This window comes from Hippoglossus stenolepis, chromosome 13, assembly GCF_022539355.2.
Source record: "Hippoglossus stenolepis isolate QCI-W04-F060 chromosome 13, HSTE1.2, whole genome shotgun sequence".
Lineage (NCBI taxonomy): Eukaryota > Metazoa > Chordata > Actinopteri > Pleuronectiformes > Pleuronectidae > Hippoglossus > Hippoglossus stenolepis.
Window position 1 is genome coordinate 18,866,351 of NC_061495.1, and position 18,048 is coordinate 18,884,398.

The 18,048-nt window shown below is 41.5% G+C and overlaps 1 protein-coding gene across 3 annotated transcripts; it reads right to left on the minus strand.

The window, feature by feature from the left end:
* Positions 1–5,092: 5,092 nt before the first annotated feature.
* On the minus strand, positions 5,093–15,583 carry shox (short stature homeobox). Of its 3 annotated transcripts, none has more exons than XM_035173771.2 (6): positions 15,091–15,581; positions 13,192–13,400; positions 9,939–9,996; positions 9,678–9,766; positions 7,533–7,745; positions 5,093–7,179 (listed from the first exon to the last, which is right to left on the minus strand). In XM_035173771.2, the coding sequence occupies exons 1-6, from the start codon at positions 15,335–15,337 to the stop codon at positions 7,090–7,092; spliced, it is 906 nt and encodes a 301-aa protein (XP_035029662.2). In that variant the 5' UTR covers positions 15,338–15,581; the 3' UTR covers positions 5,093–7,089. The 3 variants fall into 3 exon arrangements, with proteins under 3 accessions (XP_035029662.2, XP_047198454.1, XP_047198455.1); XM_047342498.1 differs by having other exon boundaries at positions 9,678–9,787; XM_047342499.1 differs by having other exon boundaries at positions 5,093–7,745; positions 15,091–15,583.
* Between the last annotated feature and the right edge of the window lie 2,465 nt (positions 15,584–18,048).

Consider the following 18,048-nt stretch of genomic DNA (forward strand, 5'->3'; position numbering starts at 1 on the left):
GCCGCGAGTGTTTAATGGCTAACATCAGCGCTCCTCTTGATCCACTCGCTGTGACAAATGCCATTAAGACATCACTGTGGACCACCTGCTTCTCCACTGTACGACTGAGCGAACATGCACTAAGACGGGGAATGTGAATTTGAGACCTCCTGGCAATCGGAGCTAACTAAAGCTAATAGCCCAGGAATTTACTCTGATGGTCTGTGGGGATGTTTCGCAAACGTTTACTGTTGACATCTGTTTCAATTTCTTAACTTAATCATATTTGCGTTCCCATTCAGATTATTTTTTTTGTAAATAAGAACACAACCTTAAAAATGTTTGCACTCACAAGGCCAGCAGCGTCGACTACGTGTGTGTGTGTGTGTGTGTGTGTGTGTGTCTGCATTGAAGTGCAGCTCAGATAAACAGGCAGCCCGGCTGGAAATAAAACTGCTGTTTGGTTAAGATTATTGATCACATTAATATGCAATGATTATTTTCTCAGGGTGAATTTGTTGTCTAAATACTGGTTTGAAGTTGTGTAATTAAAAAAAAGAAGTAAGACTTTGAAGAAAACTCCAGTGAAGAGATTTGACATTTTGAGAAACATATTTTTGAAAACAGCTCTAAGTGAAGTGTTTGTTACTCAGCACTTCAATGGAGGACGTTTCAAAATGAATTATGGTTTTAAGCCGCCGCTGAATGTTTCTTCGCAGCAAACGCATGTAGCAGTCAAAACAGAAGAAAAAAAACACCAAGAGAAAAAAGTGAAAGAAAAACAATGATGCATCATTTATCAAGGATGGGATTTTTTTTTTGTCTTCAAAATGAACCAGTTTTATTCTTGAAGGAAAAGTCACTTGACAATAAAGTTCATGTGTTGTCAGTGACTGTGGGCAGTTCAAAGAGGTGATGAACATGAATAACTGTCAGTGAGAACAATACAGACTCACATGTTCAATGTTATTGCACTGAATCCCACACCACCCACACAATAAAGGTATTTTCATTTGAACTATGTGTGCATCAAAATTTCCTTTATTTCTTATACTTTATAAATAAAATCACGTCAGGAAGTTTGGAACGGGCTGTTTGCTTGGCCTGCGGTGATGCTCCAGAGCTACGTCAGAATTAGTCCTTGTCATTAGTGAGTCCTCCTTAAAAGGTTTTACAATATACTGTCAGTTTTTATTGTTTCTGTGCCGGACGTTCTGTGCAGAGCTTTTTATAAACAGTCTATGGTGCAAAGTGAAGTTAGAAAACTGTGTTCATCCTACCTGGTTCGTCTGCAGTGAAGATTGTATAGTCAAATGTTTTTAATTAAATGAAACAGAATTAACAAAATTTTCAGATCCAAGTTCACAACTTTTAGAGTCAAAAGCTGATCAGGGGTCTGATTCCATTTAGAAATAAACATTAGCTATTTATCTGTCTTGTTAAATAATGAGTGTAGTTGTATGATCGTAATTTCAACAAAGCAAAATAAAACAGGAAGAAGACATTTTATTTTGACCTCCACTATAGGGCTCGTTTTTTCATCTGTGTTCATTTGTTATTTAGAAGGATTATGCTAAAACTCCGAGCATGAAACGATTTCCATGGAATTAAGTGGAAGGATATGAGGTATGGGTAAAGGAAAAACACATTTAATTTTGGTGCAGATCCGGATCGAGGTGAATTTCGATTTCACTTTCTCTGACGTTGCAAGTTTTTGTGGATTTCTAAAGAAATAATGCCTTTATGAAAAACAAATGTGGACGTGTATAGAGAGCTCTACTCAGTGACATTCTCGTTGCTTAAAATAATCAAGTCACAGTAGTTGTGTAAAGCAAACTACAGATTTTGTATTTCAGCACAAAAACACAATCATGTTAACAAAATGCCGACTTTATCCTTTTCAGTTCAAACGTTCTAAAAATGTGGATAATAATACAAGCTGCATATTAGATGTATTTTGAATCATTTCAATGAACCTTGGAAGTCAGCCATGGTTAACTGTTTTTTCCTTGTGCTTTCCCTACTGTGAGATGTAAAAATGTCTTCTACATAAAACGGCTTATTCACATCTGAAATTTCATCACATGACTGTTTTATTCAGCCTTCTTTCATCGTCATAAGTTAAGTACGACTTAAATAAATCCATTGTTGACGCAGATACTTTACATGAACCTGTCTGATCATTTTTACAGTGAATATATTTGGAACAACTTTGACTTGGCTGCCATGTGACACTGCGTCTTGAATATCGTGGCTGTATCTTTCGAGCAGAGAGAGAACGAGAGATGAAAAAGAAAAAGAAAAAAAAAAAGGTTCTGGTCAGAATTACTGTGAGCCCACTGGATGGAGCTGCAACGACACTCCGCAACAGAGAAACCCACTTTAACCAGAGCAAACCAGAGGATTGAAGAACAAACCGAGACAAGTTAAACACAGCCGCCATGCACCGTTTCCATATCTCATGCTACATCTGTCTTTTAAGTGACTACAGTTAGTGTAAAAGTTAAATAAAACACTGTGTGTGTGTGTGTGTGTGTGTGTGTGAGAGAGAGAGTGTGTGTGTGAGATCATGACTTGAGCAAGTTCAAGCTGCAACTTAAATAATTATTTTAGTCACATTTTACTTTCTTTCTTTTTTTCTGGCTCCAGTATTTACAGATGGAGCTGATTCTTTTCCACTAATGACTCCAAATTGATGGGACATTACGCTGCAACAGGACAGAAAATATTGTGTTTTTATCAACTGATAACTGACTTGGATTAGAACAACACAATCCAAAACATTGAACTGAATATAAACTGCTAATGACTGCAACATAAACGGCTGTACGCAATGTGAACTTAATGCTCTGCTATTTTTCTTTCTTTCCTCAATTTTCGAAGTTTCATTTCTTGACACTCTCCACCTCTTCTGCAGAAAAAAAAAGAAATGTGAGTGTTGACCCAGACTTAAAATGTTAGTTTTAATATAGTTTTGCACTGTTGATGACTCCAGATACATTTATGAGCATTAGCCAACAAAGCAAACCCAAGTCTAGCCCAAACAAACTGGGATGAAAGGCCTCCTTTGATCCGCTGCCGACCGTAGTGACTTCAGCACTTCAGCTCAATTGTTTTCAGCTGAGGTTTCTCTGGGTGGCTTCACTTCAAGCTACAAACTGAAGCTGCCGGAACAGAACCCCCCCCCCAAAAAAAAATAAAATAACTCTCAGCTAAACCAAACACAAGACAGTTATTTTCAGAGCTGTTGCAAGTAGCTCCTCGAGGTATTGTGATACAGTTAAAATGACTAAATGCGCCGGCTCCGTGTCTTTGAGCTAAATATTCACTGTCTTCTCAGGCCTATAAGCTCTGTCATGTCATTTCACACCACTGCCAGATTTACGTTAAGGCTGCGACAGCTCACATTCCGTCTGATCATAGTTGTGTGTGACATTTCAAAGAGGATTATGAGAATGAAATGTGATAAAAACTATTTTCACGTGACCCCTGAGCACTTGACCGCTGATGAGCTGTAGCGCAGCATACCACCACGGCTCAGACCTCTGGGACTCGCATGTTTTGCAGCCCGTGCTCGTACGAAGCAGAATGGGACATTTTCTGAAGATCAAAACAGTCACTGTTACAGTTTAGTAGGTACTCCTTGAAGTCCATCCCATAATGTAGAGCATGTCAGTTGTTTTATAATAAATGTTTTAATGAATTCAGGCTCAGCTGCACACTTCTCTTAAAACAACAAGGAAATTCAGACACAAGAAAAAGTGAAGCTCATTAACGATTAACCAGATGTAAATTTAATAGTGAGCACAGCTGTCCACTAATTTACACACACACACACACACTTTCCTCTCCCTCTCTATTAATATATTATTGTGTATTAGTTACCTGTGGCCAACATAAATAGCTTTATGTGCCTGAACATGTTGACAAAGCAGCCATGGCTCATTGGTGCTTGATGGATGGCCGAGTGTGCCTTGCTAATTATTAGTACACATAAAAGGATGCTGTTATTTCCAGAGCCGGCCCAGCAGGCCCCAGCCGGAGGGGTCACTGGGTAAATACGGAGCCATCAGTCTGCGACTATATCACTCAATCTTGATGTATGAGCAAAGAGGTACAAATTAAACGCGCGGCGACCTTCTAGGGGGTACTGCACTCAACAGGACGCCATTTGGACTAATTCCTGTATGGGGTTCAGACAATAGGCCACTATACCACATGGTCTAATTACTCTGTGTACACACATCTGGAATTAAGGTCCCGGGGGAAGCTGATATACTTAAAAATAAGGCAGACCAATGATTTGAGCATTTTAGAAGTGCAAAATTTAGTATGTGTGGGTCGAACAAATGGAGGGAGAGAGCGATAATCCATAAAAGTGTGTGTGTGTGTGTGTGTGTGTGTGTCTCGTGGGGAGTCTGAATTCAAATGCAGACGCTGATGAACACATGGCCACTCCTGACCTTCTCACATCATCTGCTCAAAGTTAATCAACGCCGTTGGAGCAAGGAGAAAAGATCCCGTCTGAGCTCAGAGCACATTACATGTCATGCGTCCACTATCCCACACATCTCTCGTTTGCTGTCTATTTTCCCCCGCTGCACTTCCAGGCTCCGGTTACAGCCATCTTGCTTCTATTTGACGACGTCGCAGCGAACAAACGCTATCTATGTCATTTTGACGATCACAGGCAGAGAGTCGTCCCCTGCACGAGGCTCCACGCTCGTGGGGGTGCATCTGGATTTTATAGCAGCTCAATTTTCTCTGTCGCTGTGAGGCTCATATTGGATGTGATGAGCTGGGCCGGCTAACGCGGAGTCTGTGTGAATGCCAACTTTTGAACGATATTGATATTGATCCACAGGTTGAGACAGTTGATGAGCATCAGCCCCAACACGGTGTGAGGCGTGGAGAGAGCAGGGACGTGCATGAGGACGAAGATATTTGAGATATTAAAGGGGAGCTCTGGAGAGTTGTTGCCGTCTTTAAAATGCGGTCAGTTGCGTCTTTAATTCATGAGGATCTTTGTCTCGTTTGTGTTCTTGTGTACAAAGTACGTTGCTGAATGAAACTGGATGTTCCTTGTGCAGTTTAACAAGTCAAATTTTAAAGCTTGAGTACAAATATTTATAACTTTATTGATAGTTTACTTGTACAAGATGTACATTCATAATTTGTGAATCAAACGGGGGAAAAAAACAAACTGTACGATGATTCATGTTTAGGCATGCTTGCATATGAAATGATGAATCATTTAAATGGGTACAACAAATTCCATGGAGTATTATTAAATTCAACCATCCCTGAAATGTTTGTAAACTTGGACACGCTACATTTTTTTAGGCAAACAATGCACTACAGCCACACCTCCTAATTCAAACACTTAAAAAAAAAAAAAAAAACATACAAAAATAAATGCAAAGCCATGTAAAAATGTACACTTGTAGTTCAACTATTTCATCTTTCATAAACCTTTTTGACAAAATAATAAATAAAACACCCATATGTTTAATTTAAAATGGAGACATAGATAAACGATTCTAAATGGAGGTCTGTGAACAGAGAGAATGTTGTTTGGAGACTGTTAGAGGTACGCAGGCCCTAAGCGGGGCTGCACGTGTGTCGCCGCTCTGACAGCAGTGTTGAAAAGGTTGTCAAAATAATCTTTGAGTTCCAAAAACAATCCACATGTCGCGATTTTGTCTGGAGGAATTTGTGAAAATACAGTCTGGATTAGGTGGAAATCAACGATGAAATGTCACATATAACATGCAGAATTAAGCGAATCATATTGTAAACAACTGCTTGGTTTTTGGATTACAATGCTGATTTGTTGATTCTAGTATGAACATTTTCCAAAAAATCCATCAGTAAGTGGATTTTTTTCTCTTGTGTTAGTAGAGTAGCGAAGATCATTTTTTTTAATTCACCCCTTATTTCTGCAGCTTAGAAAAATGTGCTCATGTCTTCCTCAACAAGTGACAACTGTACCTGATGTATACAAAACCGCTTGGATACATAGGAGGGTCGGCGGGATATGGCACCTGGTTTTTCGAGTGACTTTTCTTCAACTCAACAAAATATACACTGCCGTAGAATAGACTGGTGTGTTTGGCAAAGAAATTCAACACTCCAACAGTGCACGGAAAGCAACAGAAAATCATTGGGTCTCTTTGTCGTTGAGAGCTAACTCGCTAGCTGTTTTTACTTTTTTTTTTTTTTGCTATTTACAGTATTGCACTTAAACTGCACACCATTGCATTTCAGTTAGACTGATGCTTTCTTCATATTTTCAGAATTTCAAAAGAAAGAAGAAGAAAAAATCTCATTTATACCCTTTATCCAAGATAATGTCCGTTTTGCTGATCACATGACGATATCAAATTCCCCTCCCCCCCTTTTAATTAGTAAAGTAGTATCTGCTTGTAAGTGCCATTTGTAAACACCCACATACAAGACCTGAAGTGCAAAGGCATATCATCACTTCTTTACCCAGGATACAACACAATAAACAGAAAGAAATAAGGACAGAGGGAGCACGCTGTGAGGAGAAAAGCAAACCGAACCTCGCCGACACATGCCCAGCGACACAGAGAAAATGTCTCTCCCCTCTGCGGCCAAGGAAAAAGGAGTTGTTGCTTTTTTTGCTATAGCACAAGTCCAGAAGAAGAGGGATATCAAACCGTAATGGAGACCTTTCACTTTGTAGATGTAGGGGGGGGCTGCCGGCGTGTTGAATGGCAGTGTTAAAAACAGTTGTCGAGCGATTGTGTCAGGTGTGGATGGAGGCCAGTCCCAGAATGGTCCTCCATTAGAGCTCATGCACTTGGCAGCAGCATGGAACACAGTGGTTGGAGACAAATATGGCCTTTTTTTAAAGTTTTTTTTCCTTAATTTTTCTATGGGGGTTGGGGGGGGGATGTAAAGGTGAGAGCTGTTCCAATGCTTCGGTGAGGTGGTGTGTGAGTCTGTTTCCCACATGCTCAACCTGTTCGCATTGTCAACATGGCGGCAGCCAGCGTCAGCGAGGCTCTGCTTTTGGCCCTGCTGCTGCCTGCCAGTTTGCTTTGTTCTAACGTCCTCTGGTCTGACGGGCCCCGGCACCGGCCCTCAGACAGACATCCACATGTGTTTGTACGGTCCTTGGGATGTGATCTGTGCCTGGAGTGGACTGAGCCACTGGCCCCGCAGAAGTCCTGCCTGTTGGGGCGAAAAGTAAAAGGTGATTTCATTGGTATTTAATTACCGTTCTCTACAAGTGGTTTGTTTTGGCAGCTGGTTTTGTGACAATTTTCTCACTCCCTCCTTCTTTTTATTTTCCTCCTCCACTGTTCTCCCCCTTTCTCTCCCACACACACTTTCTCTCCCCCCTCTCTGTATGTGTTCCTCTCTTTTCATTCTCACTCAGTGTTTTTGTTTAGTTTAGTTTTAGCTGTGAGTGTCACGGCCCTTTCACAAGCCCAGTCTTGTGTGAGAGGCGATTATGGGCATCAGGCGAGCGGAGGGGCAGCCCGGTGGGGTCAGAGTCCCAGAGCCTCGGTGTGTTTTCTTGCCTTGAGTCGCAGGTCGGCGATGCTCGAGTTCTTGCTGTTGCTTTTGGCAGCCGCCGCCACTGCCGCCGCTGCAGAGGCTGAATCGGCGAGAGATGCGATTGGTAGTCCGAAGGGAGGGGGCGGGAACATCAGGTAGGGAGCGTGAGCGGCCAGGTGAGGGTGCAGGTGGGGGTGTGAGTGGGCGACGCCGTCCAACTGGAGCTGGGCTTGGACCTGCAGGACAGCGAAATATAAAATTAGTCGGCATCGGAGCCTCGGGCCGTGTGTCTGTGTGTGTCTGTGTGTGTGTGTGTGTGAAGAGGGTCTAGGATTCGGGTTTCACATTCTGACACTATTAAATACTCCCTCAAATTTGACCCCCTCAAAGCTGTTGCTTACACTATGTTTTCTAAGAAAATATTTAAGGGCTGCACTCTCCACTTGAGCCCTTTCTTCACGTCAGCTATTCTAAAAGTTAATGAATCATACATTGCTCTCAGACACCACATCCAATTTAATCATCCAGAATCAAAGTCTTTCTAGGACCCAGAACAGATTTGTTTAATTCAGACTGAGGACTCCGTTATACCCTTGGAAATATGCAGTCTTGTTATCCTGATTATGTATTCAATTGCATAAATAAACAATTTTGCACTAAAAAGACATTCACATATTTGGAGTTATAAATATTTATCCAGACATATTCCTGAGTCAAGGGAAAAAAAGAAACCATAAGGAGCATAGAATATCAGTTTTCACATTCTTGGCAATTATTTTATAAGAAGTAGGTGAAAATTAAGCATCCGCTCACTTCAGAGGGAGCGAACTGAGCCTGTTGCCATTTCTCATGTGTTTCAAACACCACAGGAAGAAGTGGGAAAACTCAACTATTTCATGCTTTCTTCTCCAACCAAAATAGAATGATATAAAGTCAAAGTTTTAACTTGACTAAATATTTTCTTTTGCCGCTTTGCTACCTTTCATATTTGGCCCAAAAATACTGAGAATGACTGGAGCTGAAGTTGGTTAATGAAAGGGGAAACTCAATAGAACCACAGATTTATCGTTGCTCGGCAGCTCCGCGATAGAATCCAAACAAAACCTCCCGCAGACTGCGTCTCCACACATCTCATTTACCAACAACCAGGTAACAAACTGCAGCTGTGACTGATAATTTCCAGACTTCGGATGAAATCGCAGAAGCACTCGTGGAAAACTGAGACTCGATTTTCTGGAGGAGACGACAGAGAGAAATGCGACCCTGACAAAACAGGTGGTGGAGGTTTGACGTGTGTGTTCACTGATAAATCTTCACACACATGTGAATGTACATGTGTCACACACTCCCAGCTTGCATATGTATTTTAGTTTATTTCATGTGAGATGATTGTGGCAGTTTTCCTTCTGGATCCTGAGGATGGATGCAAAGGTTTAACCCCATTTAACCCTCACACCTTGCGATGTCAAGTCACCACCCAACCCCACCACAAGACTATCCATTAATTTGTTTTCTATGCGTATGCTGCATTGTAAAAAAAAACTGTGCAGCCTGTGCGCACTGCCTGTTTCACCCTCATACAGTGTGCCTCTCTCTCAGTATGCAGGCCTCAAGCCTCCACCCCTGCCAGTGCAGCTCAACGCCAATATCCATAAGAGCCCGACTCCATTCCCCTGCTTTCATCATCTCTTTTATGTGCCGCGCTGTTGGCTTAATTAGGCCGCTGCTTTTTCACCGGGGTCAAGCCGACAACAAAGCAGCCAGGACACAAAAGCAGATAGCAGCAGATCAAATGTCCGTCCACCTAGCTCCCCTCTGCCTGCACAGGCCGAGCCTCTCAACCCAGCCACGAGGTGAAAGGTGCACTGAGGTCTGAGCTGCTCCCTCCTCCAACACACATCACTTCCATCTAATAGCTATACTCATGGCCTAGATTCATGTGGATGTACAAATATAGAAAGCTTACTTTGACTCTGAGAATCACACCGTGTAGCTCCATTACAGATTCCCCAGTCGTCACCCCTGCATCACAGGATGCTGAGTAATCATCTTTTTTTTATTTTACTGCAACTCTGCCTGCATTTTTTTTTACTTTTCTACATTTAATTAAACCTGAGCTCGATTTAATTTTTCAAGCTTCGTCAGCGAACAAGGAGAAGGAGGCCTACCTGTTGGAAGGGCATCCGGAGAGCGCCCATGTTGACGTAGGGTGCTACTCTGCAGGCGTCCAGGTGACTGCCGCCGCCCAGAATAACACCTGGAGAGAACGGAAAGATGTCTGTCAGACAGCCAGACAGTTGTTGTTATGTGAGGAAGTCAGAGTTTTTTTTCACGTGCAGTAAAAAAAGAAATATTTAAATAGTGACAAAGAGTTAAAGTAAAATAACCCAAAAAAAGGAATATATAAAATTAGAAGAAGAGATATTTACCTTTGTGCATCTGATTTTCTTGTTTTCGACATTTTGCTCTTCTGTTCTGAAACCAGACCTGTGAATGAAAAAGTAAATCATAGATAAGACAAAGACATCAAATCAAAAATGTATTTTTTATTTTATGTCAGATGTTATTTTAATAAAGTTGTAATTTGTAGAGAGGCCACTCATTTTAACAAATAAAGGAAAAGCACATATAGTTTATATCAGTTCAAATGAAATCTTATTTGTCAGTTTGTGAAAAATGTACTATGAAATACTTCTATAATAAAAACATTTATGGGAAACTAATAAGATTTATGGAGGCTGGGGGAAAATAACCCACAGTAAAAAATGATATAGGTGAATAAAAAAAACTTTATAAACTTATTATTGGGCTTCACAGTTCATTATTATGAGAACACAGTGGTTTTATAGGTCGTAAAAAACAACTAGATTCTCTGTAAACTCAGCAGTGAATAATCTACCACAGGCTCACAGAGGCTGGGGGAACATTATGGGAATTATACTGTGACATTTGGTTTAAAAGGATATTTTTTGAAATGAGAAATAATCCTCGTTAAGCACCCTGCAGTGTGCCGAGTGTCTGTGGAGCTGCAGGCTTCAGGCTCCGGCCTATTGTTAATCATCATCAGCCTAATTTGCCTCCGTGAATAACATTATCCCCCCCCCTCCCTCCCTCCTCCGACCCCGCACTGATTATCATTTACAGATGCGAAATTACACAAAGGGCACAGACTGATGAGGAGGACGAGGATGAAGATAATGAGGAGGATGACGAGTCAAGGTGCCGTGGAGCCATTTTAAGTTGCGTGGCGCGACGATCGACGTGGTGTGGACGAGGCTGCAGCAGCAACGCGGTCGATAGCGTTTCCAATAATGAAAAAGTGACGTGAAAATAGAAATATATCGTTTCGCCCTTTAAAAATAAATCTTAAAAATTGTATGTCCACACATTACAGGGACGTTAAAGTCATATTTTCGCAGCCTAAGATTGAATAAGCATAAATATATTATACTAATTTAATTTAATTATTATAACATTATTATAATTATTATTACTATTATTGTTGTTGTTATCATTATTATTATTGTTGTTGTTTATCATCATTACAGTTGTTGTTATTATGAATAGTGGCACACGCTGCATTCTGATGGACGTGTTGGGGCGCTGAGCTGTGAGCTGCTCAGCGGTTAAATGGTGGTAGAAAAGGTGTTTATGAAAATCCCAGGTGATTTTGCATAGACGCACAGTAAACCCCTCAGATAAATCAAGGCTAATATTAGACGGGCACCGAGATCAATTCCAATTACGCGCCAGTATGTTAAGCAAAGTGAACTACACTGGTTCAGACAGTTATTTCTTCATTAAGGACCACTCAATGATGCGCTTCACAAATACCCTAATCTCATTTCCTTTTTGATTTTTTATTAGAGACAGTGAATAATGACATTTAATTTAGCAGCGCGCCAGAAACCCAAAGATATTAGTCCTAACCGAATTACTGCCTGCTCCTCACCAAGCTCTCATAACTTTCAATTAGATTCATTGACAGCTGCTCGGAGCGCAGGTTCTCATGGCTGCAATTCACTCGAACACACAGGGAGTGTGTGCGAGTGTGTGTGAGCGAGTGAGGAGGAAACGTGTCCCCAAAAGTGTCCAAAACATGGGGGTTTTTAAAAAATGCTTCATTTTCCAATAAGAGACAAACGACGTCTCCTGTGCGTCCACATCCATTTTACGCACAGGAAACGCAAACTTGGGGTCTTTACCAAGCAAATTTACACCATCAATTATTTTTAATTCACACTTTATTAGTGATAACTGCGAGTGTTGCCCTGCAAGTCCGACCGTGTTTGACTCAAACCGGTAGTCGACGGGCTTATAAAGCTCCGTGATGGCTTTTTATTCATCCGATTAGATGGTGAACAGCAGCGAGAGTTGGGCCAGAATCGAGTTATTTCTAATGTGTTTTTATGGCGACACTACATCAAGCCTATGGCAGATATTACAAAGAAAATGAGGAGGGATACGAGTTGACATAAGAGCGCGTCCCCTGAAGCAGCCATTCAGGCTCTTCATTCATTTTAATCATTGCTGGGGATTTTTTTCTTCTTCACTGCTCCTCATCCTCCTCTTCCTCCTCCAAGGATCGTAGGAGTGGAGGCTGCAGGCCTGCTGATGGACGCTCTTACATCCCGGGTGATTTACAGCAGATTAAACTTGTTTGATATCTATAATAACAAACCACTGCCTTTATAAATACTGAATTTCTGTTCCTCTTTTTTTTTTTTGCTATTTAGCTCCTTGTTAATTACATCACAGGAAACACATGCTGGACAAATATGGTTAAATATTCAGTCTAAATTTGAATTACTTTATTCCCAAATCATCCAGTCAATGTTTTGCAGATTTTTACACGAATGTCAGAGTAGCAGAGTTAAAAGTCTCTGCAGGAATATTGTAAAAATATTTCAGACTTGGAGCTTTTGTGGGGGACAGGCTGCATCATTAATCTCAGAGGTCTGTGGGGTCAACCTGCCTGGAGACTGATGGGCTTTTAATTTTATTGCATGTTGCAGGACACATGGTGTATTGACATCACAGAAGATACAGGAGCAAAACGCTGCACTATTTTGTTTTGTAATTTTTGACATATTTTATAATTATTGAAACAAGACCTGAGGCTCACCCAGTATTTCGTTTTGTAGCATTTTTTTGCAAGGTTGAAAACATGATCAACATGAACTCGAACCCGGCTAACTGAATTATTTAGAATGAAAGAGAATAGAAAAAGGGCAACAAACTTCCCCTCCAGCCTATTCTTTTTACAACATGAATTATTTTATAGGTAAATAAGTTTAAGAGGAAACCATGGAATTTATTGTTTTCCATATGTGGCGCAATATTTTTGATTTCTTCTCAACTGTTTTTGAATGATGGCTGTTTTTTGGCGGTAGAATAAAATGTGGTCATTGACACAACGCCTACAAATCGCAGAACATCTCGCTCACATATTCTAAGAAATATATCAGCCAATGCATCGCCTAGCAATAATATCCCTCAAAGCAGCAATAATACTGTCTGTGGTGGAGCAGGAGGCTGTGATCGCTGCAGACGCACAGTCTCTGCACAAATGTTGTGGGACAAACGTGGTTTCCTGTGTGTGGCTCGGTCTGCAGCTCCGTGTTTTAACAGACACATGCGTCAGTTAGAAAAAGGGGAAGCATGAGGCAGAGGGGTCCTCACCTGCACCCGGGCCTCGGACAGCCCCAGCCGCTGACTCAGCTCCTCTCTCATGAAGGCGTCCGGGTAGTGCGTCTCGTCGAAGAGCCGCTCCAGCTCGTTCAGCTGCTCCAGGGTGAAGTTTGTGCGACTCCTCCGCTGCTTCAGTTTGCCCTGCGCGTCCTCGTCCTCCGACTTCACGTCCTCCTTCTTCTCCTTGCACTCGTATATCCCTGTTACGCGACCCGGGGTTAGAGGGGAGAGGGGAAGAGGAGAGGACGCGTTCAGTACTGGACATTACAGCCTCCTGAGGGAGACGCGTAAATACGCACACATCACGGGCCTTTCTTTCACTCTTACGCACACATAGCCTACAGTACTGGCCCCCCCATAGCCAACACTGGGCCCCCTGCTTTAGGCCTGGCAGTTGGCTGTAACACACACACATATACATATACACCCTAATTCTTCCAGAGAGGGCCCTGTGGCTGCACATTTCCAGCCTCCATAAGTCAGTGAGCTGTGTCAGTGCAGTTGTAAAGGTAAATCAGTCAATACATGTCATGTCACATTAATAAGCCATTTAAAGTCCAGGCTGAAGCTGAGAAAGATGTAGGCCCATTACCTGCTTCAGTGAAACACAGAGGAGTTACTCCAGACTATAAATAAAAATGTGTCGAGCAATTTATTCTTTTTTTCATTTAAACTTTAAATACTTGTGTTTTTTAGGTTGTCAGTATATAGGCTTTATTATATTTTAATTGGACTATATACTGCACCATTAGCTGGTATGTGTGTTGTTATTATTAGTAACAGACTTGACAACTGCTGCAATTACTTCAATGTTCTTGTCGCATTTTGTCGTTTGTAGTTTGTTGACGTGAAAGTGTGTTTTTTCCCCCACAGCTGAAAAGCATTTGATTTTATATAAATATCAAATGAAGCACACACACACACACATACTCACTCACACACACACACACACACACACTCACGCACACATAGCGAAGCAGACTTCCTCTCTGTGGTCTGGATTTAATGAAAAAGTAAAAAGGAAGAATAGAGAAAAGTGCAGAGCCTTATTTGCACTGCTGCTACAGGATAAATATAGAAACAAGTTAAAGAACACTCACTAAATGTCTAAAAGTGTCCTCGCTGCACATCGGCCTGTCCAACTGTCTCACTGCACTTTTTAAATATTTCATAAATGTGAGGGTTTTTAGAGGAAAATCCCTTTTTCATTTGTTTAGTGGCAGATTGTTCAAATTATAAGAAGCTGACATTTGATTTTGGGTACATAATGTAAAGAATATTGCACGTCACACAAAAGGGAAACTACATCAGAATAGCATTGCAGTTATACTTTTAAATAAAGCCACATTTAATATGAAGGCTCTGTAAAATACTAACAGAGAAACAAGTTAAGTAAATTGGAAATGTTGAGGGTTTATCTTGGATTATTGACAGATGTTTTTTTTGTTTTGGCAAACAATGTTACATTTTTCATTACATAAGGTTAAAATAATTTCTAAACGCCACAGAAATAATAGATGATAATTCTTTTGTTAGAATTATAAGAAATACCAGGGTATTTTTTTTTTTTCGTTTGACCCGAGGCTGAATGTCTGAAAACAATCCTCCAACAGTTAAAGCGACGGTCAGACCATGGGCCCGCCTCCTGCTTTGTAAAAATAATGGTTTTAATAAAGAGAATAATGCGTAAACTTTGTCCGTGTACGAAGTGAAGGCGCACGGCGGTGGAATTAAAACCATTTTTACGCACGGATTTGCAGGGGTTTGTAAAAAAAAAAAAAAAAAAAGCCTCGCTGCCGATTCAAGACAACTGAACTTGAGACATTTCCGCGACACAATCCCCTGCACGGAGCGGTTTGTTCAAATTAAAAAAAACCAAACAGATCTTACCATCTGTCCCTCTGGAAACATTAAAGTCCTTGAGCTTCTCCTTCTCCAGCTCGACGTGGTCCTTGAACAGATGCACCGGGCAGTGGTTGCCCTCCGCTATGTCCTGCAGGTTTGTCTCCGGGCTGCCCAGCTCCCTCGCCCGCGTCAAGCCGCTCTCCAAAACTTCCCTGTACGTGATACTCTCTTTGGTGCTCTCCTTGGTTTTCTGATCGAACGACTTCGACACGAATGCCGTAAGCTCTTCCATGGTCGCTGCTGTCGCTCAGTAGTGTGTCCTGGTCAGGGGAAATCCACCGTGGACCGCCAGGAATACGACACGGCACCGTCTCGTCTCGTCTGGCTCTGTGCGCACACGCCACCACACCAGCGGCACCACTGCTCACGGACGTAGCGCTGTGTTTTTTGGGGGCTGAGGCTGGCAGCAGCGGCAGATAGGAGGGGTGGAGAGGAGGTGAGATCACTCCTGCTGTTGTGACTGTGTATTTGAGAGCACACTATTTATACACGGCCACCTCAGCCCGGCCCCCCCACCCCCTCTTCTCTCCGATCTGTGTCTTGAGCAATTACAGGCCGCCTCGACTTTGCAGAATTCAACTTTCAGCAGCTTTCTTTTTTTCTTCTTCTTCCTCCTTCTCTCTCTCTCTCTCTCTCTCTCTCTCTCTCTCTCTCCTTCTTCCTCCACAAATCAATGATGGAGCTGATGGAGGCGGTTAATTGAATTACGGGGTCATTAAAAATGCCCACGGTGGATCGGCCCCATGCGTGGAGGCTGTGTATGGCTGCTGGCCTGCGTGTCTAATTAATTCGACGAAAATTTAATTAACGCGATTATGGGAGGTATAAATGTTTGTGGGGGAGGGGGTGGGGGGGGTGTGTTCCGTCACTTGATTTCTTTTTTTTCTTTTTTGTGTTTGTTGAGTTCACAAATTAGTTTGAAAGATATAATCTGAGCAGAACTCCACCTATAACCTGCGGTGCGTCAGCTGATTGGATTTATATGTCTCTTTATGTGGGGGTTGCATGGTGCAGATTTAAAATCAAGTCAGAACTTAAAACTGATCAATTAATTTAAAATTTATTTTTTAGAGACAAACGTTCGGCTCCGTTAATTTCAGAAAAAAATATTAGGCCTCAAACTTTTATTTTCCCCCCTAATTTTACTGCAGGAGAATTCACGTTTTTGTTGTGTAAAGTTATTTACCAGCTGCAAACAAGTGCATTATCGGGACCGTATATCAAAATGAAAAGAGAAAGAAGCCAACGATCCACAGCAACACATATTTAATTACGGGATAATGTTGTAATTAATATTTGGCTGCTGCAAACTCGCCTCCCATCTGAGTATTCACTTGTGATCCTCTGTGGTTTACGGTTACAAATATGGGCTGCGAATCAATAGAAATCAGCAGTGAAAAAATGTTCCCTCTATTTACAGGCTTTTCATGGGAATAAGTGAGCCCATAATGGCTTAACGTTATCTAAGTCGTTCATCAGTCCAGCACACAAACACAAAAGGCCGGGAGAGGAGTGTGATCCCCTGGGTGCGCCGCCCAGAGCGGCCCGCCACTGTGAAAGTCTCATATCTCAGCTCCATAATGACTCGGTTTGATGTCTCTCCATTTATCAGCGCGCCCGCTCCACATCAGTGCGCCTGACGCACACGTCGAGGTCTCTCCCTGGTGCCATGAACTGCGCCTTTTGTTGTTAATAGACCTAAATCCTCTTTAAGACGCAAATCTGCGCTCCCAGTCGCGTGCCCCGGTACCATCCCACAATAAAGTGGCGTTTACAAAAGGCGCTTCTTAATGTGCCTGTGTGTGTGTGTGTGTGTGTGCGTGTGAAACGAAATAATTCACCAACAGGGGCTTCCTTCAAAAATAAAAATCCAGGTGTTATAAGATATTTACGCACAGGGGTTCAGAATGTGCCAAATGAACTCTGAAAGATGTAAAAGATAAAAGATGGAATGTTTCTGTTCACTGGTCATTTTAACGCGTAATGTAATATTTTCAGAGTGGATGAGACCACGTGCACGTACATACAAAATCAAAAAAATGTCAGCCAATCAGTGGGAATGAAGATGCAACTATATTTATTGTTAAGATTAAAATTTCCTACACCAAAATAATGAGGGAAAACATAAAGACCTACAGGCAGTGTATGTTTATTATGGCGATCACAGTGTTAGGTTAATTAATGAGTGTATATGTTTTTGTATATAAAGGCAATAATTTGATCTATTTTACTCTATTTTTCAGGACATCACACAACAGCTGCAGTAAGAGCAGAGCTTCTCTATAAAGATTTAAAATCTTGACGCGTGTAATCTCGTTGACTGGAGGCTGGTGTTGTCCAATGAGCAGCAGCCTGCAGGACTACAGAGCAGATCCAGGAGGGAAGCTCCTCGCGCACCGACGCGGCTGTCGCTTCACTTCCAGTGGCCAAAAACTCTTAAAGGGGCCTCAATCATATTTCCAGTGCGCGTTCATTCCCCCCCACGAACCACGCGCCCCGCCTTTCCTGCTGCACGTGAACAATTACAACACACACACACAAAACACACACCCACACGTCGTGTTATTTTGGAATTATTCACTAACTTATTTATCATCAGTGTTACGGTTGTTATTCTATCCAGTGTGGACGACCACAGGACAAAGTGTGTGGTGTCAGCTCCATATATCTGTGGCCTGAGAGAACCAAAAAACCTAAACAATAATACAAGTACTACTACAATTATCATTTTTATTCTTATTAATAATAACAATATTAGTATTATTAATAATAATATTATTATGATTATTATTCAGAACGAGTGGTGTTGTATAGTATCTATATATTTTTTTCTTCATTGTATTCAAATTGTAAAAGTTAAATGTATTTCCTATAAAAATCAGGGCAAATGTCTATTTTTAAATTTTCTAATTTAAATGTTTTTTATTCATCACTGTTGATCAT

What these genes read in the sequence shown, in the direction of transcription:
- shox (XM_047342498.1), bottom strand. Translation starts at nt 15,337, where the DNA reads ATGGAAGAGCTTACGGCATTCGTGTCGAAGTCGTTCGATCAGAAAACC. An exon ending in AGAAAATCAGATGCACAAAG is followed by an intron (nt 9,788 to 9,938) that starts GTAAATATCTCT and finishes GCTGTCTGACAG; the next exon opens with ACATCTTTCCGTTCTCTCCA. An exon ending in TCGCCGACCTGCGACTCAAG is followed by an intron (nt 7,180 to 7,532) that starts GCAAGAAAACAC and finishes TCGCCCCAACAG; the next exon opens with GCAGGACTTCTGCGGGGCCA.